This window comes from Porites lutea, chromosome 12 (assembly GCF_958299795.1).
Source record: "Porites lutea chromosome 12, jaPorLute2.1, whole genome shotgun sequence".
Taxonomy (NCBI): Eukaryota; Metazoa; Cnidaria; class Anthozoa; order Scleractinia; family Poritidae; genus Porites; species Porites lutea.
The window spans coordinates 8,674,050-8,696,549 of NC_133212.1; the positions used below are offsets into that span (position 1 = coordinate 8,674,050).

Below are 22,500 nucleotides of genomic sequence, written 5' to 3' on the forward strand. Positions count from 1 at the left end.
TAACACAGAAAATAATTTGTGTCTGTTATTTACCAATGCAATCAATAACCAGGTGCAGGCAAAAATAAATTCAAAATTAGTTTCCTTAATACAAAATACACTGTAAAAGATAAAAACAAGCAATAACTAGACAGAAATTGCTACCTTTATTACGAAATGTCCGCGAAACAGTTTAAGATTGTTTTTTAATAAGCCATACAAATAATTTGAAGTCTTGTTTCATGTATTTTCAGACAAAAAACTTAACCTAGTTACAAAAAATCATTATACTTTTTCTTTTTTAACTGAAAATGACATTGAGAAAGTACCAAAGAAACCAAAAAGTGTTATTTAAAGACAAAATCTTTAAAAATTGAATTCCCTAAAGGTTTTGTACTCCTAAGCACTTTTCACTTTTTTCAGTAACCACGTATAAAAATAAACAAAGAAGAGTTTCTTCAGCTAAAACTCAGTCGGCCAGCTTTTAGCTTAAAGGATTAAAAATATACTGAATACTGTTTCATATTTTTAATTGAGCCAAGCTTTAAAAATTTAATGATGACACAAAATTATACAAGGAAATCGAACGGAAATTTATTTCCCTAAAAACCGGACAGGTGTAAATCTTCTCCCGAGACGAAAACATGTAAACTTATAGATTGCACGATCCACCTTTTCCTCATCAGCAGGGTTAAATATAAAAACAGATAGAAATTTGAGAGCTAAAGACAAATTTTCAGAACCAAACCAAGAAAAATCTATTATCCATCGATCTTGCGAGGTTTAACGGCTGTGAAAAACCGAAGCAGAGGCGGGAAACTGATCTGTTGTCAGTGTCAAACTTTGTCAAGCGTGTGACGCTCGTCAATGTCGATGTCCGACCCAGAAATGGTGGATATATTTATCACTTTCCGCGAAATTATCGATAGAATTACACCATTGATGCTGAAAGATTAAGCCTCTTTAACCGCTTGCATGTTTAGATGACCCCTATCCACAATCGAGGAGAAATACTTCGAAAGATACTTCTCTTCCACTCGTGATCTACAAACATTCCACCAAGCTTCGAAGAAAGATCGATCCTATTTCGAGAAATCCCGCTATCCAACACAATTTTTAAACCGAGTAATAAGAAACAAAGGTAACAAAATCATGCCAGATCTCTAAACAGTGAACGTATAAATCAAAAATTAGTGCTCAAGAGCAAAATAACGTCTGATTTCATTTGGGAGAAAGAACTGACTAGAACCAGTAGCTCATAGCAGAATCGACATTGAGTTCTTTGATCGCCGCTCGTTTGAAATCTGACAGAGCATTGAACGAGAAAAAAACAGTTTTTGATGACTCACAATGCACATAAAATGGCGGAAATAAGTTCTGATGGCCATTATCCGATCAGAGGACACGGTAAAGTATATATAAAACTTTAAGCAAACCTTTGAGGAGAGCTCCGTGGAACCCGAATTTTCTGCAACGACCATCTTCCCGAACCGAACATTGGTGGCGTTCCCTCACCAATTTCGATGAATATAGTTCAAAGATTTGCAGCACATTTTATACCCTTCTAATGGTTCAAATAACTATAGTTTAAAAGGCCAGAAGGATATCAAAAATAACTTCAAGGAACGCGGTAGTTGAAAATAAATACGGCACAGTATTTGATCCGTGTCTTTCAAAAGAGACAGCATACATTCGCATAAATTAGGGTAAATTTGCAACTTGCAAAGTAGTATCTTCTTGCCAGGCTCCCAAGCTTAAAAAAGATAAAGATTCTTTTTTGTCAAGTAAAATGAAAATGTCTTAGTCTAAAAATTTTTCCGAAGGAACGCTGATTCTAGAAAGGATAAAAGAAAATTCTTTAAATACAGTGGCGAAAACCGAAAGCAAAAATAACTCACAGTGGAGCGGAGAAAGAATTCTGACTTTTTTTATCCTTTATTTTCATTTGAGTGGTAAAGAAAGCTAGTTGAAGCGTTTTTAAATACTTTCTTAGACTGAGTAGCGGTAGAAACGGAAGAAAATAATAATTTATTAAGAAGAACAATTTTATTCTTCCCTTCCCACTCCTCCCTTGGTATCATTTTCCTGCTTTCCTTTCAGAGAGGCATTACCCAGAGTACATAGCAAGTTTACGCCGCCATCTTGAAGCTAGCGGGGGAGGATCAACTTTCGTTTGGAAAATGCCATAGATAAAGCACATTTCTGTGAATTTACATAACTTTTGCCCTATATGTGGATATAAAGAGGGCTAACATCAAAAATGTTTGAGAAGAACCTCACGGATCTTGTCCGTGGCATCAGAAACAACAAAAGCAACGAGGTACTATAAGTCTCGGGTTCCACTCACATGAGCATATTGCAATTACCGGACGACGTGGCATAATCTATTTTTTATCGGTTTATTTATATGTCTATTATGCTGTTTTATGTATTCATCTCGCAATTTCAATAGTTTGTACATTTAAAGGGTATATTGTATTGATTTAGCAGTAACCATCGTAGGAACAGAGAAGAAATGTACACGAAAATCTGTCTTCGATCCGATCTTATACCAGTTTAAGCTGCGTCTATTTAAGACAAAACGAGATTTATTTTATTAGCCATGTGATTCTTTACATGGACATTTAAATTTATGTTAAGCACTTGCATCAAGTTAATTTGTTCCTATATAATGAGTGGTAGTGATTTGATACCGTTTAAGCTAAACAGGAAGTTTCGTTTCGTGGCAGGCTAAATATATTGCATCCTGTTTGGATGAAATCAAACAAGAGTTGAGGCAAGAAAATGCTGCTGTGAAAGCCAATGCGGTGGCCAAGCTCACTTATGTAAGTAGAAGCATCAAAGAAGCTAGAAATTTAAAGGCCTTTTACCGTATATATGCATAGTGGAAGTTAAACATGGTCCTGGAACTTGAAAGAAGGTGGAGGTTTACATGTAGTTCATAATGCTTGGTCATTAACAGGAAGTTAAAATGGTTAAATTTTTTTTACTGTTGTTATCTTTAATCTGTTAACTTAACCTTTAACCCATGCTGCCGGCTTGTTGTTCCTCTTGTGTGAAGTTTATCTTCAAAAATCTTACTTTGTGCATGGTGCTAGAGAAATCCAGGCTACCTTCACACAGCACCAGACAAATTTTTGACTGGCGAAAAAAATTTGACCAGACACCTCATTCACAAGAACCGTTCAATATTTTCAGTCTTATCTGCTCACACAGAACTGATGATCCAGGTTGAATTTTAAATTTTGTCAGAGGTTTTACCATCTTACCATCCACAGAGCGCTACTTACTGGTAAACAAATCCAAAATGGCATATACCAGCAGAGTTACGATACATCCATGCAACCACATCTTTGTAGTACAAAAATTTAGATGGTTAGAGCGTTCACACCATGTGGTCAAATTTACCTTACAAAACTTTAGACGTTCATGCTGTTCGTATTGTGCCAATAAAATTGCGGACCAAACTGGCTTAAGATTTTACCTTGAGTCTAGCATTCAAATTTTTGAAGGGCTAGGCGTTAAATTTTCATATGGTTAGCTTGGTTCCATGTGAACAAAGCACCCAAACAAACAAATTTTTGACTGGTCAAAAATTTGTCCCATACCTTGTGAATGTAGCCTAAATCATTAAAGAAGATATCAATAGACCTTACATTAATATTATTCCCCATGGCATAAAAATATATATTTTTTAAATTTGTCTAAACTTGTTCTCAAGTTCTTCACTGCAAGGCTAGACATGCGAAATTTTTTATACAAAATGTTAGTCATATGATAAAGGTTTATAGAGTGTTTTTACATGACATCACATCCACCATATTGGTGTCCCAAAATAATAAACACAACACTGTTGGTGTCCCAAACCAATCTTCTAGGAGTTGGACTTTTTCTATGTAAAAATGTTCCTTTGTTCCAATAAAAGTTAGTCACTTTTTTTTTTACTGAAAATGCTTTGTTGTTACATTTTAAGTCTGTCAAAAAATATGCTTTAACCCTTTAAGCCCAAAATCCACATACCAATTCTTTAAACTGATCTCTATTTATTTCCTTAAAGAGGAAGTTGAGGGAATTTGATAAAAGATCAAAGCATTTTCTCTTTAGAGATCATTTCATTAATTCTCATAACCTTATCTCTTGACAAGGTATGGATATCGTTAGGAGAAAATTGATCTTGGTCACCATTGGGGCTTAAAGGGTTAAGAAAAAAACAAAACAATGCAAAAAGACCAAAAAAAAGAAGAAAGGTTTCTTCCAGCTGGAGTTGAACCCCAGACCCTCGATTTATAAGGTCAACGCATAATCTATTGCACCATGACAACTAATGTGAAGTAAAGTTGTTAAATTAATTATTTTTAACTTTTTTGCCCATGAAATTCTGTCAGTGGACACTGTTTGAACCTGGCAGAGCTTTACTTATGAAGAATTGAAAGATATATTCAAGGAAAACAAGCATGGTTTTGACTGTAAAAGGCATACTTTAACTTATTTTGTCGCATTTGAAGAACATAATTATGGCCAACAAAGCGATATTAAGTGTCTTGCAAAATTGTCGCGCAGTCTCTTGCTGATGGCGTTGTACAGCTTGCAATTCTCTGCATTTATGTACAAGAGGAGAATCAATTATGATTCAGCAACAGTAAACATTTCCGTTTTTATTCAACTGAGGAAACATTTCATTTTAGAATGATATTTCCCTAAAAACCATGAGATTCGGAGTCTTGTCTTGTTGTGAGAAAAATTAAAAAAATGTGAGACTCACGGCAGAATCGAGAGAATCATGAGCTTGGACCAACTTGGGGAGTCGAAGAGCAATTGCTGATCCCTTCATCATGTTTATTGCCTGGAAAAGTCAAAAAGCTTCAAAAGTTCATAAACTTCTGTCTCAAAGTTGGCTATAGTGCTAATTTGAAACATTCAAAGTCCACATGGACAACTTATCATCCTGTGAAAGGTACAAAATCATAACATCAAAAGCTCTGGGCACAATCCACACTCAGCACTTCTTGATTGCGGAACGAGAACAATCGATCTACGACAGATGTCGTTTTGATATTGGATGCTTTTGTACGGAGCCGACTAATTACGAACGGTGTCTATACCCGAGTGACACATTTGCATATTGCAGTGCCCACAATGACTCGTTCCTTACGCTACATGAATGCGCAAGTTAAAAAGTGATACTCCTGCCTTAGGCAGGCGTGTCACTGATGTTCTTACCACACTTTGGTGTCTCCTGTGATCCATTACTTAACAGTTAAACCACAACATGATATCTGTTACAGAGAAATATTCTTCAACACTAACAGTTTTTGGCAAGTTAAGAAGAGCTTTCAAAACCCATTCAGATCCTGTTGTCAGTGACATTTGCTGTTATTCACAGCCTTGTTTTGATGAGGCTACAAAATTGTTCCGTAAATTGGGGGAAGGTGGTAGTACTGATCATGGTTCATTGCCAGTTGCTAAGTATAAAATATTCATTACCTCACAGATCTTGTGTGAAAGCTGGTGGTTTACTTGGCCAATTATCTGGCCTGGCCATAAACATTCATACATGTACTTGGGGACTGACAAAATTTCTTTTTCAGCTTCAAATGCTGGGTTATGACATCAGCTGGGCTGCATTTAACATCATTGAGGTGATGAGCTCATCAAAGTTTACCTTCAAGGTGAGCTTACAATGTACAGTGTTCTCGTAGCTTACTACAGTATAGAGTTCCAAAAGTAATGATCCTCATTACTTTCGCATTTATTATTCGGAGTGTCGCTACTTTTGGCATTTGCTAACACCTGTGAAATTTTATCACTACTTTTGGAGGGTTGCTACTTTTGCTGCGTCATTACTAGTCTTTAGGAACTTTACGGTATACATTGAGATATACTTTTAAACCAAAACCTTTACAAATGTATCTCCTTGGTGTAATTAAAAGAGCTGATCATATTAATTTTTTCTTGATCTACTATTCTCTTTTACTACCCGAGTAAAATTACAGGGATTTGCTGTAGAAGCACCTAGTGGTGGCTGGTGCATTACTTTTGCTCTTTGGCGACTAGGGAATCTGAGGTTTTTTTTATAAGAAACAAGCTGGCCATGGGTATCCTGGATTCCCCAATTTAAGAGCACTGAGTTCTCTTCCATTTTTCTTAATTAGAGCACAGCCTTGAATTGTTTCAATCTTTAACAGCTGTAGTTTTAAGCATTATAGTTAATGAAAATAGGCAAGATCATTGAAAAATAACACAACCTACCCCTTTACATGTAATTTTGATTAAAAAAAAGTATAAGCAAAGGTGGGCATTAAATTTGGGAGAGGATCTAATTTTGAAGGCCAGGGAGGAAATGGAGTATTCTGAATGACCAACTTGTTGAGTCTCATTATACATCTCATACATGTATTTTCATTCTCTGTCTTGAGCAAAATAAGTCTCCTTTTCTTGTTTTGCTTACTTTTTCTGTTTTTCTGTTCATCAGAGAATTGGTTACCTGGCAGCATCCCAGTCATTTCATGAAGAGCTGGACATTCTTATGCTTACGACTAACATGATCAGAAAGGTGAGCAGATAATTCTTAAGTTTTATGCTTTTGTTTTGTGTGAATAAAACTAGGAGGTGTCATGTCCCAGCTTTGTTCCTAGTCAGCCTTGGTGAGTTTGGATGTGATGCACCAGCAAAGCTTGTCAGGATGCCTGGCATAAAAAGGAAAAATCAAGTAGAGCTTCTTCATTTACCATTATGCAAGGAAATAAAACAGTCACCACATTTTAATGTTTGTAAGGGATGTATTTTAATCATACATCTGAAAATATTCCATGATCTTCACAAAAAAGCAGATTTATGATATGAAGCAATTATTAGTGCATTTTCCTCCTGCTCCCCCCCCCCCCCCCCCCTATTATTTTCCATTGATATATCCATTGATATATCAGTATGACTGGGGCCTGGTTCTATTGATGTGGGGCTCATAGCTGGAAGGCGTGGTTTACCAGCCATGGGGGCGTAACTCAGTCTAAGGACTGACTTTGCCAAAAGTGGAAGCTCTCGGATATTTTGGGCACCCACCTGCACTTAGTGACGCAGTTGTCAAAGCTTAGTTAAACTTAATAAACATGTAGCTGTCAGTAGCATTCTGACCATGAGTATGTTTGTTTGTTATACTTTATTATTTGTAACTCTTTATGCAGGACCTTTGTAGCATGAACGTGTATGATGCTGGCGTGTCACTTGCTGGATTTTCGTGTTTTGTGACAACTGACTTAGCTAGAGATTTGGCTAATGATGTCATGTGCTTGGTGAGTCTCCTTGGATAGTTTAACATAAAGGATAGGATAGCCAGTTGACTTTCCAAAGTGTAGCAAATGAGTTGTCACAGCTGTGTTTTAGTAGCAGCTGGTGGCACCTAGTTACTTCTGTACTGTGCTTTTCAAAAACATTCAAACTCTCTAACTTCAATCAATCATCTTAATGGACCTCTTAGAAAACAGAAGTTTACTTCAACAAGTTCAGAGGTTCTTGGTTTCTGATTCATGATTGATGAATTTTGATCTGTTTTGTTAGTTTCTGTGTTTTAAGGTTCGTTGCTTGTGATTGTAATAATTATTATGATTGAAGGCAGTGAAAAACCCAATCGCGAAGTTGGCTTTTAAACTTCAAAGTTTGTGTGTTATTCAAAGGTGCAGTAAGCCATAAGGTGACTAGAAACTTCAGTTTTAAATGGGTTTAAATGTAATTTAACTAAATTAGCAACAAAGAGCGAGTAGATGAGTGGTTGATGCCTTTGGCTATTTTTCGCATGGGTCGTTCAGTCTTGTAATGCCCATCATCCTTGTGCTGCTGGTGTTTGGCTGTCTTTCTTTCCAACCCATTTATATTGGTTTCCTAAATCTCAATTTCTAGTTTGAATTGCCTATGTTTATGGTAAGTGCCCCTGGTATACTTCTGATTCTCCCATCTTTATTTTCCACTAGCTTGTGTCCACCAAGCCTTACATCAGGAAAAGAGCTGTCTTGCTGATGTACAAAATATTTCTCAAGGTAACATTGTACAGTGCATATTTATTTTCTTTAAATTTCAAACCAGCTTCTCTTGTTGTTGTTGTTGTTGTTATTTTCCATTATCTCAGATCATAACATAAAATTGTTACTGCATTGTTTCCTTAACAAATACCCAGGCCACAGTTGTTCAAAAGTTGGATAACACTTTCCAACAGATAAAACACTATTTTTTTTAATCAATATATGGTAACTTTCATTGTTGTGGTTTATTCCAGTTTCCAGAAGCACTAAGGCCTGCTTTCCCAAGACTGAAGGAAAAGCTTGAAGATTCAGAGCCTGGTAAAAACCTTTTACACGTATATCTTTTGAATGAATTAGAAAAAGAAATGGAGCACATTAAGTCTTAATTCACCAAATATTATACTCATTGCCAAGAGATGAGCTTGGGCATTGGTGCCTACAAGGTTGGTGGAGCCAGGCAGTGCTCTAGCACCAGGAAGCAGGTATCCATGGCAACCTTATGAGCGGCCCCCACGAGGCATCATCATGCTGAAACGCTCAGTGGAATACTTATCGACCAATACTTACCAAGCCCTGACTTACAAAAAGAGAGGAAGGGTTGGGAGGAACAAACACAGCACTGCTAGCAAGCAGCAGGCTACAAACATGTTTAGCAAAGACAGTTTGTGTGCGTTTTCAAGTCTTGAGGTACCCCTGTTAAGGGCATGGGGCCGCTCCAAGCATAATTGGGAAAACTGCTGACCAGCATTAATTCAAGGTTAACTTTGCCAAAATTTCATTTTTCCACATATAATGAATCAGATGCCAATTTTCGTGCACATTAACTTTTGTACTAGTCTCCAGGAAAGTCATTTATTTGTCAGTTAGATCCAAATTTCAGATCTTTGTTTTGAAAGCATTTTATTTTTATAGAAAGAACCATAGTAAACTTTGTTTCAAGGACATCTATTCAAATTACCCTACTGATGGGTGAACATCTCTGAAGTAGATTAATTAAGGAACAAAACCATGTTTTGCCATAACTGAGCAATTTCTTGCGCCCTGATTGGTTGAGAGCCATGTTGGTAAGAGTACAGACCATGAAAATGACATGGTGGTGGCACAATTTGTTTTTCTCTCTCTCATTCATACAATTTTCCAAGAAACTTCAATGGAAATGAAAGCAAAACTGTAAATGTCATTGTAAAAAAACAAATCGACAAAAATTTTCGATGGTCTGTACTTTTATTGAGCATGGAAATAATGTCAAAATGTTCAAAACTTTCTGCTTGAGTTTTGAATTTTTTGATGTAATTTTCATGGTTGACAAGAGCACAGACCATGGAAAATTGTCAAGGTGATTTGTTGATGAGCCAGTGCTGGTTATCTTTACTTCAAAGTCATTGATTATTTTGTGTCATCTTACCACAGGTGTCCAGTCGGCAGCAGTGAATGTGATTTGCGAGTTAGCTCGTAAAAATCCAAAGAACTACTTATCACTGGCACCATTGTTTTTCAAACTTATGACAAATTCCACAAACAACTGGATGTTAATCAAAATCATCAAACTGGTTAGTATTAAAGTTATTACAGTGGAACCTTGATGAAACAAAGGACCAAGGGACTGACAAGTACTTTCAGTTGAATGAGGTTTTGTTTCATCAAGGTTCTTTTCCTTATATTTTTACTACCACTGGGGCGAAGAATATCATTCCTTATACAGAGGACTTCGTTATATAGAGGTTCGTTATATTGACGTTCCACTATATGTATAGACTTAATTTCCACCGCTCTTTTGGTCCTCCCTGAGAAGAGACATCTGTCCGGGGGAGGAGCACGTACTCATTTCCTGAACAGCAGCTTGTAAACCTGGAGGACTCCTCATATGTGGGGTGGGTGTGATCTATGTCACTACAGGGGCTGAAGAAGTTCCTGGAAAAGAAAACACCTCTTGATGACTCAAAAAGGATCTTACGTTGTAGATACTTATGCATGTAAAACGTTCTAGAGATCATTAGTGATTTAGGGCCCTTTTCGTTAGACTTCTATCAATGATTCTGTTTTAATTCTCTTGCAGTTTGGAGCACTTTGTCCTCTTGAACCTAGACTGGGAAAGAAATTGCTGGAGCCATTAACAAATCTAATTCATAGGTAAAAACAATGTGTTTGTCTTGATCTAAAGATAATACTGTTCAGTGGTGGATTTAAATGTATTCTTCTGAATAAATCTTATAGTTAGCTTTATTTAAACAGCTATGGATGTTTCTTTCATTTTTAATTTAGACAGTTAAAAATGATCATCCTTATCTTCTGAAAACTGTAATATTGAGCCACCTTTGATTATTGTACTATTGCATCAATTTAAGCAAACAGGAGTATTATATCAGTGACATCTTAGATGTGAAGTTTTATTTCCTTGCAGCACTTCAGCCATGTCTTTGTTATATGAATGTATCAACACAGTAGTATCAGGTAAGGAATGGTTTACGAAAATGGTACAGAGTTTACTTGATTTTATGCAGATGTACTAAACATTATGCACTCTCCCACTGCAAATCCATTACACATCAAAAATGCAGTGATTTTGTTGTCAATTTGGCCATGTGATACATGTTTTACACATATTTTAGAACTGAAAATGACAAAAAGAAAATTTGTGTCATATACACTTTAAGGAATATTTTACATATTATGCAAATGTTTTCAGTTTTTCAAATATTGTTGTTTTTTGCATTGATGCAAAAAAATTTATATTTTTTTTAAACATTTGATATTAACAATACTTCATTCTCTTTTTCCTAGGATTACCTCACCATACAGCCTCTATCCAGGTATAATACTCTCTTTTAATGTTAATTTCATTGACTTTATTTGGAAAATTTGCTGAGTATATCAATATAATTGATATATTTCTGTTTTCACCAATTCCTTGACATTCATAATTATTATGATATTATTTTGCTTTTTCTTTAGCTTTGTGTCAGCAAATTGCGGATTTTAATTGAAGACCCAGATCAGAACTGTAAGACATTTTAATTGTTAGGGGCTATTATCACGATACCACAATGACTCAAGGCGGGTTTTGACTAGCGACGGTGTCAGATATGGAGTCGTGAGCAGAGTCGTAAGAGTGTTTATGACTTAGTGAAAATCAACAATCAGTTTCGTAAGTGTAGTCGTATGCACAATGGAATTGGAGTCAGGAGAATCAGAATGTTTCCATTTTCTTCCTACTCTGGTTACGACTCTATCGCTTACACATACATTCCACATATGCTGTAGTGAAAACTAGATTGTCAAATTCAGAAGCAGAAGCGGAAGGATAAACCAATCCCAAGGCACGTTCCCATGCTTTTTGATTGGTTTAGTTCTTCCACTTCTACTTGCAACTCCAACAACCCACTTTTCTCTTGATTGTAAATGATGGAGTCGTCAGCGGAATCGGGAGAATCAAAAGGCTGTTTTTGCTAGATCATAAACTTCTATGCTTCCGATTATGACTCCAGCTCCGACTCTGTCCCTAGTAAAAACCAGCCTTTACATTTCTGAAGTCAGAATGAGTTCCGTTCCTAAGTGAAGTTCGTACATGTACTGCATTCACATGCCAAAATTGACCAGCTCAGCCGAAAGTGGTTTCTAATCCACACTACACTTACGCCTACTTTTACTGTACTTATATCTGTGATGTAACATTACCATTAATTGACTGTGAACATTGATTTTCCTTTGTAGTAAAGTATCTTGGTCTGCTTGCTATGTCAAAAATCCTGGCTGTGAACCCCAAAGTTGTACAAGGACACAAGTAAGTGACTTTTAAAAATAGCTGTTTCCGCAAGCAAGCAATATAAAGCAAACACTGTCTTCTGACTTGCTAACCAAGATGGGCCAGGCATGTTCACTACATTCAGGATCACCCGCTTTGCTCCTGCAAGAAAACATTTTTTTAAGCTATATTGTTTGGTGTTGTGTTTTATAGACTAAAACAAAGTCCATAGAAAGTGAATAAGGTATTTTAAAAAGGGAAAATAGAACTGTTAGTAGCATATTATTCTTTTTATAAGAACAGCTCACAGCTAAATGTAGTTTTAATGTTTCTTGGTGTCTATCTGGTTTTCCAAGCTAGCAAATTAAAATTAGGCAAATAAATGTAACGAGAATTCTAGCAAATGCCATACATACATACATCATACGTCACCTCTATTTATCCTCAGATTTACAGTGTAGCTCTTAAAGCTAATGTCTCCAAGATAGAGGAAAATAAATATTTAATTTAAGTACTCATTGACCTAAAAATAAAATAAAATAAAATAAATAAAAGGAAATATAGCACTATACGAAAACAATTTGCTTTCTCATTTCAGAGACATAGTGCTGCAGTGTTTGGATGACAAAGATGAATCTATTAGACTCCGAGCTCTGGATCTAATCGTTGGGATGGTAGGAAATTCACACCATTAAATTTACCTTTCAACTCAAAGACAAAGGCAATAATTTATTAGAGTTGAAGAAAATCCCAAATTCATGTCAGTTGCCGCTAGGTGTTTTCTGTAGATTGAGTTTGCCCTCTCATTTGGAACTTAGCCTTAGAGATTCTCTGGTGTGTCCTTTGGAGACAGTGCAAGAAATAAGTTGTGAACTTGTGAGAGAGTGAGATAGGTCTTAACATCGTGAGACTCACAACAAAGTCGTGATGCTTGGCAAGTCTGGAAATGTAGAGTATTGGCACTGTTCTAAACAACCTCTTTTCCTGTAGGTTTCTAAGAAGAATATAATGGACATTACCAAGAAGCTGATGGTGCAAATTGACAAGGCCGACAGTCAGAGTAAGAATTATTAAAATTATTATTAATCCTCAAATCAACGTTATAGTTATTTCTTGTCAGAGCAGTTGAAATGTTCTTTCTTGTTATTGTTATCATTATCATGACTATAAAAGAAACTTTGTATAAGATTTATTTTTCGAATTATTAATTTTACTATGTGCTGTTGTTTGTTCCAGCTTACTGTGATGAGCTCCTTTCCAAGATTGTACAGATTTGTAGTTTGAATGACTATCACTATGTCACAAACTTTGAATGGTAAAAAAAAGCTGTTTTTTTACTTTTTTCATAAAGGGATGGCAGTGATTATGAGTATTGTGAAGGCTCAGTGACAAATTTAAGTAGTCAACTAAATTCATTGTGTTCATGAACAGAGAGGGGGGAAATTTGATTCTCAAACATAAACTAGTCAAACCAGCAAGATATAAAATTAACTCAAAGGCTCTTGATCAATAAAGCATGTCAGAATTTTTACAGTTATTGTAAAAATGATCCTATTGTAAGAAACGCTAATATTGACCGAGAAAGTGAGAAAGAAACAAAGTTCTGTTTATCCTTCTGCCAACCTCTTAATTTTAATCATGTTCTCTGTTGTATTGTGTCTACTGTAGGTATATTGATGTGCTGGTGCAGCTGACGAGAGTGGAAGGAACAAGACATGGTAAACTGATAGCCTCACAGATGATGGATGTCACTATCAGAGTCAAGGCTATACGTCCTTATGCTGTTCAATGCTTGGTAAGTCTGTTATCACCAGCACTGGTCCAATACTTAGTATTTGTTTCCTAAAATGCCCTGTCATTTATCTGAACTTATTTTCAAACATTACTTACAAGGACTTCAAGTAAGAAGTGATGAACAATTATTTTTTCTATTCTGTTCATGTCGTTAAATTTAGCAACTCATCTTAACTTGAGAATTGGTCACCAGGGCAGAAAATTTAGGTGCAATTTTATGCCCTAATATATAGGTCCTGTTCTGTACATTAATTTGATTGCAAATGGATTGAAAAATATACTTCATATGCCAGGTTGTTTACTTTAGAAGGGTTGAACTTTGTACTTTTATATCGTGCTTATTTGCGTGAAATTTATAGTAAATTTATGTCAGTACATCTCATTCAATAGTCACACCCGTCAGATTGTTGTTTTGTATGAGAGAATTACTATTTAATGGTTTATGATTATTTGTGGGAATTGTTTAATAAAAGTTTTTTTTAATCTTCTGGGGCCGAGTTGTTCGAAGGCCGATTAGCGCTTAACCCGGGGTTAAAATTAACCCGGGTTTCTTTTTCTTGTGTTCCAAATTATTTTTTCGGATAATTTTCTGTGCTATTTTTAGAGCTTCCAATCATCAACTTGTAGACAAAAAGCATTAAAGCTGAAATGTTTTTTAAGCTTTCAAATCTGAATTCGAATCTCGCACTAACCCTGGGTTATCTTAACCCAGCTTTGAACAACTCAGCCCTGCCTTTTATCATTAATTAGTTATGTGTTAACATTGCCTAGTGAACTCAAAAATTCCATGTGAAAAGAAATGATTTTGGTACATTGTTTCAGTCTTTGTTGCTGACCAGCAATGAGCTGATGTCTGGACAAATGGAAAAGAACAGAGTTTGTGAAGTACTTTTTGCTGCAGCATGGATCTCAGGAGAATTTTCAGAGTTAGTGAAACTGTGGCTTGAATAATGTTACAATTCTAGCTTCATCTGAAAAAAGTAATTCAAAAAGCCTCTAAGGGTAAAGCGTCTCAACTCATTTTGTCGCCAATTGTAGCTTTTTGAAACACTTTTTTTAGTCCAGAACAAAGTTGTATAAGCACAGAGCATATAAGTGCAGTTTACAGAAGCCGTCCCGCCCATAGTCAAGGTGGCTTCTCTTCAAGTCAAATTGCTTTTACCACTTCTTTTGCTAGGTTTAGTACTTGGCATTCAACCTGCATATTCTGCTGTGATTAACAATGTGTATTAAGCTTCTTTCACAGTGGTAATAATTTAACATGATTATGTTGTTGTTTACCAGGCATCTACCAGATATCAATGTCACATTAGAGGCTATGCTGCAGCCTAAAGCCACCTCCCTTCCAGGGCACATCCAAGCAGTGTATGTCCAGAACATTGCCAAGTTATATGCTAAGCTCCTAGCAAATCAGGAGGAGGTAAGTTCATACAATCGAACCTCCATGTGTGACCAACTCTAGTAAGCAACCAGTTCCCAAGAGCGAAACACCAAAATTCTCCCAGTCAAAAGCCCCTCTCAAAAATAATGACCTCCTGAAAGCGACCAAAGCCTCTTTTTCCAGCTGAGAGTGTGATTCCTACATGGAAATATAGACATTGTAACTTAGAAATTGAGTGCAATAAATTATCTACCATAAAGTAGAGGTATCTGGGCTTCTTCTCAGTAGAGAACCCATGTGGTCCAATTCCCATAAGCGACCACCTTCCGTAAGTAACTACTCAGCATTTTGGGTAGTAATTTTTGGGAAATCCAACTGTAGTTTTCATAATTTGTTCTCAAACCCTTTTTTGTGTATTTAATAAATCGCTATGATGATGTGAGGATAACATTCTCTTTCTATTCAAGCTTTGAAAAGATCATTTGAGACAGGATTGCTTTCCTTTTTAATGGTGAAATAATATTTGTGCTTGCATGCAAATGCAAGTTATGAAGGTAGTGCATTCATCGAAATTCTTAATAAATTGAGTTTGCTGACTATGCCACATGTGATGGATGACAGATTTGCTACTTGATCCTCTGTTGGAAATGACGAGAATAGCAATCAGGAAGACATCAATATCTTTGTACATGCTTTATTTTTGTTTATTGAGACTCTCAATTTTTTAGACTACTTGCTACTGCCTCACTGATCATCAAGACTTGTTAATACTGTAGTTATAGTCAAAACACAACATGAGGCAAAATAACCTATGCTCTACCTTCTGTTTTGTTATGAAGGATGAAGATGGTGACACAAAATCAGTTAGTGAGATGCTTGTAGAGAAGTTACCCATATTTGTACAGAGTGCCGACCTCGAGGTGCAGGAGAGGGTGAGTGACAGCTGTCAAACATATCCATCAACCCATGCTACAAAAAGCGATTGCAATTTTGTTTTTGTTTGCAAATGTCCACCAATGCAAGTTTCAGAGGAAGCCATCAAAATACACACCACGACAGGCAACAGCACGCAAACGTAATGAACTGACCTCAAGAGAATGGCTGTAAAAAGACCAATGAGCCCCTTTGATGCAGTTAGGTTGCCCCTGCATATCACTAATGAGTGAGACAGCTGGCCAGCTGAGTTTATCTTAGCCTAAATCATATTTAGCCACATATACAGTGTAAAATATAACATCAAAGGCAGTGTCCCTGATTAGTTCACCACTTGTGGTCTGCTAGGAGTTTTCTGACAGGTTAATAAAGTTATCGATTGATTGATTGAGTTTATTGATTGATGCATTCGTATTTGTTGCTTTAAAATTAATAATCACTTCTGTCATTGAATTTGTAGGCTAGCTGTATCTTGCAGCTCATTAAATATGTTCTCAAGTTGCAAGGAAAAGGTAATCAGTTACCTAAATTTATAATTATTCCAATGCAGAATAATTTATACCTGACATTTTGGCAACAAAATTATTAATACCATGTTCCAAGGTAGAAAATGCCTAAGATACTGGGATTTCCCAAAGCCCGGCTGTGCCTGGTCAGTAATGACAACTGTTCATTATTGTGTTTATGATTGTTGTTGAGCTCGAAAGGAAGTCTTGCTTTTAAAGAAGAGTAACCTCTGGGTTCATTCATTTCCTTCTCTCCTGAAAACCCCACATTTTTAAATCCTATGTTATCTTTACAGTATGTTAGGGCCTGTTTACATGGAGGTGGGGGACCCCAGGTAGATGAGGTACCCCGCTTTGGTGGATTAAACCGCCTGTCCATATAATCTCTCATTTTAATTTGATTATGTTTACATAATAAGTGGGGTGACCCACCACGGGTTACCTCACCTTCCTGGGGTCCCCCACCTCCTTGTAAATAGGCCCTTAGATGAAGAACCATATTGTGTATGTGCTTTTGAAACAGCTTTTGTTTTAAGAATTTAATAAATTATTCTTTGTAATAATTTTTATTAGTAGTGTTATAATATTAATGGTTAACTGTGTGTTATTTAGGTGTTGATTGCTCTGAGGAGGTGTCATCACTGTTTCGTGGTGAACTAAATCCAGTTGCATCAAAAGCACAGAAGAAAGTGCAGGTTCCAGAAGGGTATGGTTGTTTTACCTTGTACAGCATTTATTTTATTTTTCTTTGTCACGGCATCATCTTCTTGTGTGGATCTCAAAAGTCAGGAGTACTGAGTAGTCCTGAGTTATAAGGCGTGGTCATGCTTTTGAAAAGTAGCCAACTTCCTTGCTTGCTCTCAGCTGCACTCATCATAGTTACGAGCAACCTCCTATTTGTTGAAAGTCTAAAAATGTTGATGTTCAGTGCAGTGTTTCAATACTTCTTTCCACAAATATTGGTCGAAGTTAGTAATTTTGTTTCACCTGGGCGTGATATTTAAACATATGCTCCATTCACACCAACTAAACATGTTTAATTAAACCAGGTTTTAAAATTAATGTAAAACAGACATGGAAAACTGGAACAGATTTTCTCATAGGATTCAAATGAAATTCAACATGTTTTGTAATTTGCACTAAATTTGCAGTCAACTTAGTCAGTAAGCAGATTTTACTAAGGAAACAGTGTTAAACCGTGTTTAACTTAACAGCTCTAAGCTTTGGTGTGAATGAGGCTATAGTCCCAGCGACAAACAAACAGTGTAATAGACCTTGTCACGGTTTTCGACGCCATCTTGACGAGTAGGCAAACGCGTGAGAAATCACAGTGTTTGTATGAGAATCTAATGTCGAATAATTTCCGTAAAACGGCTGTTCTGAAAAAAATATCAGTTGTAAACTAAAGCTATAAAGCAAAGGATTGTCCTAAAAAAATTGGGGGCGTACCTGTGCTTAGATTTGTCCAGAAGCTTGCTTTAGATTTTGCATATATTTGTCTGTAATTTTCCCGGGACTTTCTTACAGACAAATGTACAGAAAATTTTAAAAAGTGGTTCTAGGTCTTCTAGTGCATGTAACGCCCTCAATTTTTTCAGGAGAATCCTTAGGTGTGGAAGCGTTAGTTTACAAATCATATTTTTTTCAGAACAGCCTTTCTACGGAAATTATTCGACATTAGATTCTCATACAAACACTGTAATTTCTCACGCGTTTGCCTACTCGTCAAGATGGCGTCGAAAACCGTGACAAGGTCTATTTTTACCTCCTGTAAGCGGACACCTTTTGTGGTGTTCTTGGGCATCTGCTTTAAGAGGAGTTCAGCTTTAATATATAGATTTAGCCAGGGCTAAAAGCGAAGCTCTCGACAATATTTATAGTTTGCTCAAACAAAATATAAAATCATGTAATGCTAAGCGGCGAAGGCAACGCCGGAGAACGGTGAATAACAACAAAAGGTCTAATTAGCAAAAAAGCAACTTTGCACGTGCAGCACACTTTTTTTGTACATTTCTTTGCCGTTGTTTTGCACGACTACAACGTGAAACTTCCAGAAACTTCTTAGTTACACGTTTTTTTAGTTCACTTTTTTTTCACTGCCGCTCATTTTTACCTTGCATTGGTGGCCGCTAGCATTTCTCATTTTGTCACCGCCGTTACAAAATTTTAACGTTGTTCTTCCAATAAAAAATGTCTTTGTTTTTTATCTCTCGCTCTAAATCTCTGTCGCCCTTTTTCTCGTTGAGCTTCGCTGGCCTGCCGCCTACTTTCCCTTTTTCTCTGTGTTTCTCTTGCTCTATATTCCAAATTTGTGGACATGACAATTATTCTAAGCTTAATACTTTAGAAAACACGGATACAGAGACAATTTCCGCTTTCCATTTTCCTCTTCATTGACTCTCTAGTTGTTTCTGCTTTATAAGACGCAGGTGGCTATGCGATTTCCCGTCAAAATAACCTCGAGTTGCATTTGGGTTGCCATACCTGTTGATTGAATTATTTTACATTGGTATGCCTGTGGTGCGGACGGACGGTCTCGCGGGCGGTGTACGATCACGTGATTACCAAATTTTCTTGGATGGGTAGTTTACCACATTTTCTTACCCATGGTAATCCGCTGCGCGCTTCGCGCGCGAGAGCTCCGCTATCAATCCACAACATTTCTAATGTTCCTTTGATTATTTTTTAGACTTGATCTAGACAAGTGGATTAATGAACCACCATCAGAAAGCTCAGAGGACGAGCAGGACATAGAAACAATATTTGACCCTCATGGCGAACACAAGTATGGCACTGAAAATGATAACAAATAATATTTTTCTCTTTTGCATATTATTGAAGGGTTGGGTGGAATAAGAATGTAGCTCTTGATGACATGCCAAATTCTCCTTTTATTTCACAAGCAGATAGAGGCAAGGGGCCAATTTGTAAGGAGAATTTAGCAGTTATCAGAGGTCACTTTAAGCTTTATTCCATGCATCCCATTTATTATGGCTAACCCTTTTCTTCTACTCTGGACTTAATGTTACAAAACATAGTTTTTTTGCTTTGGATTTACGACTAGCACAGTTCACGCATGGTCTTACAGTACCGACTTTTGAACTTGTCTATCATATGGATATTAAATATCTTTCTCAGCTTGCATTCATTGTAGGAGACCCCACTCTCATAAAGTAGAACTGAGTCTCAAAACTTGTGAGGCTGACATAATTTTGCATTGATTTTAAAATCTCTCTCAAACTCAAGTACGTGTAAAGATTCAAAAATCTGATAACAAGGAAAGGCTGCAGTTGGGACAACGTCACTTTTGAAATTACCTCACTCAAGGGTAAATTAAGAAAGAGCGTTGAATGGGGGTCGAAGCCTTTGTCCCCTCTGAGTTATTATGCATGCTCTTATTTGTCCTTAAGAACTTCAGAAAGGTAGTAACGGGACTTATTAATTTTCAGAGAATTGAAACAGAAGCATGAATCAGAAGATGAGGAAGAAATGAAAAAGGTTGTTATCATTCATGATTCTGTTGTCATTGTGTTTATGCCATTAAACCTTTTTCTTTCTGTTTGCCCAAACACTTCTTGCTTTGGCCATAGATCCTGCACACAAACTCTGTATATTACGGAAAAATCTCTAGACACATTTTTTATGGGATACTGTATTTACTCGAATAAGGGCCGCGGCGCTTGTTGAATTTTTTTCATGCCTAAAATGCGACGCTTAGTTGAAGGCGGCGTATATTTGAGGTAGGAGGCAACAAAGAATTGTTTTAACTGTGGTATTACTATTATTTATTTGGGGCGGCACTTCTAATACTTTTTGTCCGAAGTGAGGCGCTTATTCGAGGGCAACGGTTACTCAAGCCAATACGGTACAGAATAGAGAGCTTTAGATTTGAGACCGAGTACGAGAATTAACTTAAAGTTTTCGCGCCTGTTCTCACAAAAAGACACCCCGTAAAAGCCTCATTTTACTTTTTTTTTCACCTAAAAAGTTAGTTCGGTTATTTATACTGAAGGAGTTTAAGGCCTCTTCCGATAGCAAAATGATAAAACTTCTCACATTTGATAATTTGTTCCCGCCACTACGACATTCTCGCTAAAACTCCTAGTAGAATGACGACGGCTATCACCTTTTCCCGCCAAAATGACGCTGGTTCACGCATGAGGAATACTCAGTATTAGGTAAATTGCATACTCGTTGTCGTCCTCGTCTTAGAATCTAAAGCTCTCTAATGCGCCTGTACTGATGTAGTTATTGAACGTTTTTTACTTTCCATTTGTCTCTCAGAGACGTGAACAAAGAAAGCAAGATCAGCTCAGTAATCCACATTATCTAAAGGTGACAGCAAAAGAAGACCTCAAGGTAATTTCCTTGAATAGCTTGTCGCCTCTTGCACCTATCATTGTATTGCCACAACAATTTTATAATGGTGTTGGAAGAAAATTTGCTACTTGACTCAAGTTCTCATGGCTTTTTGAAAGAATGTGTTAATGTTGTTCTTAAAATTGAGATGATGAATGTGTCCTATTTCAGGCAAAGAAGAAAGAGATGCTGGTAGATGATATTCCAGTGGCAAACTTGGACTTACCAGTATCCCTCAAGGTGTCAGGAGGTACTTTTGTTACACTGTATTAATGTTAAGCGTGTAAGGGATATCCCTTTCTCTCTTTTATTTCTATCCCTTTCTCCCATTTTCCTTTCCCTTCTTTTCAATTTCCCATTCCTTTCTCTTCCATTTCTCACCCTTTCCTCCTCTAGTTTCTAGCCCCTTCAATTACATTCTCTGCCCCTTTTTTCCTCCAGTTCTCATCCCCTCACTTCCATTTGCCACCTCCACTTCCTTTCCTACTCCTTTTTCTTCCATTTGCTGCCCCCTTCTCAGCCAGTCCCTTTTCCCTGTTCCCTTTGTTGCACGTCTTCTCTACCAGTTTCCATCACTTTTTATTTACCGTAAAATTCCAAAACTAAGCCCCTCCCTGTATAAGCCCCTCCAAATATAAGCCCCCCAAACTAGTTACGCGAAAAACCCTCCGTTAAATCGCCCCTCCAAATAATTGCCCTCAAATACAAAGTAAAACAAAGCAAAAACGGTAAATTTCCTTCCAACTATAAGGCTAGCCCAATCGATTTTGAAACGCAAATTTCCCTCCATAGATAAGCCCCTCAAAAAGGGCTCTTGAATATATATATATATAAGCCCTGGGGCTTATTTTCGGAATTTTTCGGTATCTCTTTGTTCTCATTCCACAATCTTCTTTGGTCAGTCATCTTTTACTCCAATTTGGTTCTCATCCTTTGTTAAAAGCCCCTCGTTCTATTTTACGTTTTACCTTCTCATTGTGACTTAAGACGTTACGCATTATGTTCATTTGATCCCCAGGACTATCTCTTGACAAGAAATATGCCTCAAGAAAAGCAAAGAAGAAAAGAAAGAAAGGTAGAATATTTACTGGCTCTCAAGCATTAGGATTTCCTCTTACAGCTTAACAACCATTAAGTGTGTATTTTCAGTTTACCCAATGTTACTAGTAAGTACACAAGGTCAAGCTCCTTTCATGTTAGTGCCCTGTTCGTCATCCGTGTAATGGGGTTTATTTATGTTTGGCTAACGATGGTTACTTAGTTGATGAGTGTGATTCCTTGACTGTCTATTGCTGGTCTTATCAGGCGGTTGTGTCATTCCCCTGTACTGGAATATTAGTAGCATCCTGCTCGCTAGTGATCACTGCATTACAAGTTACCTCACCCATAGCACCAATTGCTATTGTAGTGAACACTGTGCCACTAACAGTCCCACGCATCAAATCAACACCATCAACTATACAGGCCAACAGTACATGGTTGCGACTTGGTAATCAACAACAAAATGACTGTCTTGAGACAAGCGATAAACAAGCCCTACCATACACATACCACAGTAAATAATATCTTTCTTTACATTCATGATTTTTTTACATCAGGTCGAAAAGGGAGCAGAGCTGATGAAGAAGAACCAGATCGTGGAATTTCATATGAGGTTCTTCCTGCTGGTGCCGGAGAGATGCCAGAGGTTGGAACTTTATGATGTTTTATAAACCCAAATTGACATTAACACTGCCCTGAATTGCCCGCTGGGGGTGGTTTTCTGGGGAGGGGAGGCACTCCCTTATTCGGCCC

General features: G+C 37.0%; 1 protein-coding gene across 2 annotated transcripts in view; it reads left to right on the plus strand.

The window, feature by feature from the left end:
- The first annotated feature begins 2,107 nt into the window (after positions 1 to 2,107).
- Positions 2,108 to 22,500, plus strand: part of LOC140953523 (AP-3 complex subunit delta-1-like) — a 40,309-nt gene continuing 19,916 nt past the window's right edge. The window contains exons 1-28 of one of the 2 annotated variants that reach the window (XM_073402924.1): positions 2,108 to 2,299; positions 2,709 to 2,804; positions 5,568 to 5,648; positions 6,452 to 6,532; positions 7,161 to 7,268; positions 7,944 to 8,009; positions 8,246 to 8,309; positions 9,402 to 9,541; positions 10,048 to 10,121; positions 10,393 to 10,442; positions 10,773 to 10,801; positions 10,944 to 10,992; positions 11,703 to 11,772; positions 12,332 to 12,407; positions 12,724 to 12,793; positions 12,970 to 13,048; positions 13,402 to 13,528; positions 14,350 to 14,453; positions 14,812 to 14,947; positions 15,748 to 15,840; positions 16,302 to 16,353; positions 16,960 to 17,053; positions 19,037 to 19,132; positions 19,797 to 19,845; positions 20,632 to 20,706; positions 20,878 to 20,959; positions 21,728 to 21,781; positions 22,305 to 22,393. In XM_073402924.1, coding sequence (XP_073259025.1) covers positions 2,240 to 2,299; positions 2,709 to 2,804; positions 5,568 to 5,648; positions 6,452 to 6,532; positions 7,161 to 7,268; positions 7,944 to 8,009; positions 8,246 to 8,309; positions 9,402 to 9,541; positions 10,048 to 10,121; positions 10,393 to 10,442; positions 10,773 to 10,801; positions 10,944 to 10,992; positions 11,703 to 11,772; positions 12,332 to 12,407; positions 12,724 to 12,793; positions 12,970 to 13,048; positions 13,402 to 13,528; positions 14,350 to 14,453; positions 14,812 to 14,947; positions 15,748 to 15,840; positions 16,302 to 16,353; positions 16,960 to 17,053; positions 19,037 to 19,132; positions 19,797 to 19,845; positions 20,632 to 20,706; positions 20,878 to 20,959; positions 21,728 to 21,781; positions 22,305 to 22,393 — 2,244 coding nt within the window. In that variant the 5' untranslated portion in view covers positions 2,108 to 2,239. Of the gene's footprint in view, positions 2,300 to 2,708; positions 2,805 to 5,567; positions 5,649 to 6,451; positions 6,533 to 7,160; positions 7,269 to 7,943; positions 8,010 to 8,245; positions 8,310 to 9,401; positions 9,542 to 10,047; positions 10,122 to 10,392; positions 10,443 to 10,772; positions 10,802 to 10,943; positions 10,993 to 11,702; positions 11,773 to 12,331; positions 12,408 to 12,723; positions 12,794 to 12,969; positions 13,049 to 13,401; positions 13,529 to 14,349; positions 14,454 to 14,811; positions 14,948 to 15,747; positions 15,841 to 16,301; positions 16,354 to 16,959; positions 17,054 to 19,036; positions 19,133 to 19,796; positions 19,846 to 20,631; positions 20,707 to 20,877; positions 20,960 to 21,724; positions 21,782 to 22,304; positions 22,394 to 22,500 lie in introns of both variants that reach the window. The other variant, XM_073402925.1, reaches the window with a different exon arrangement.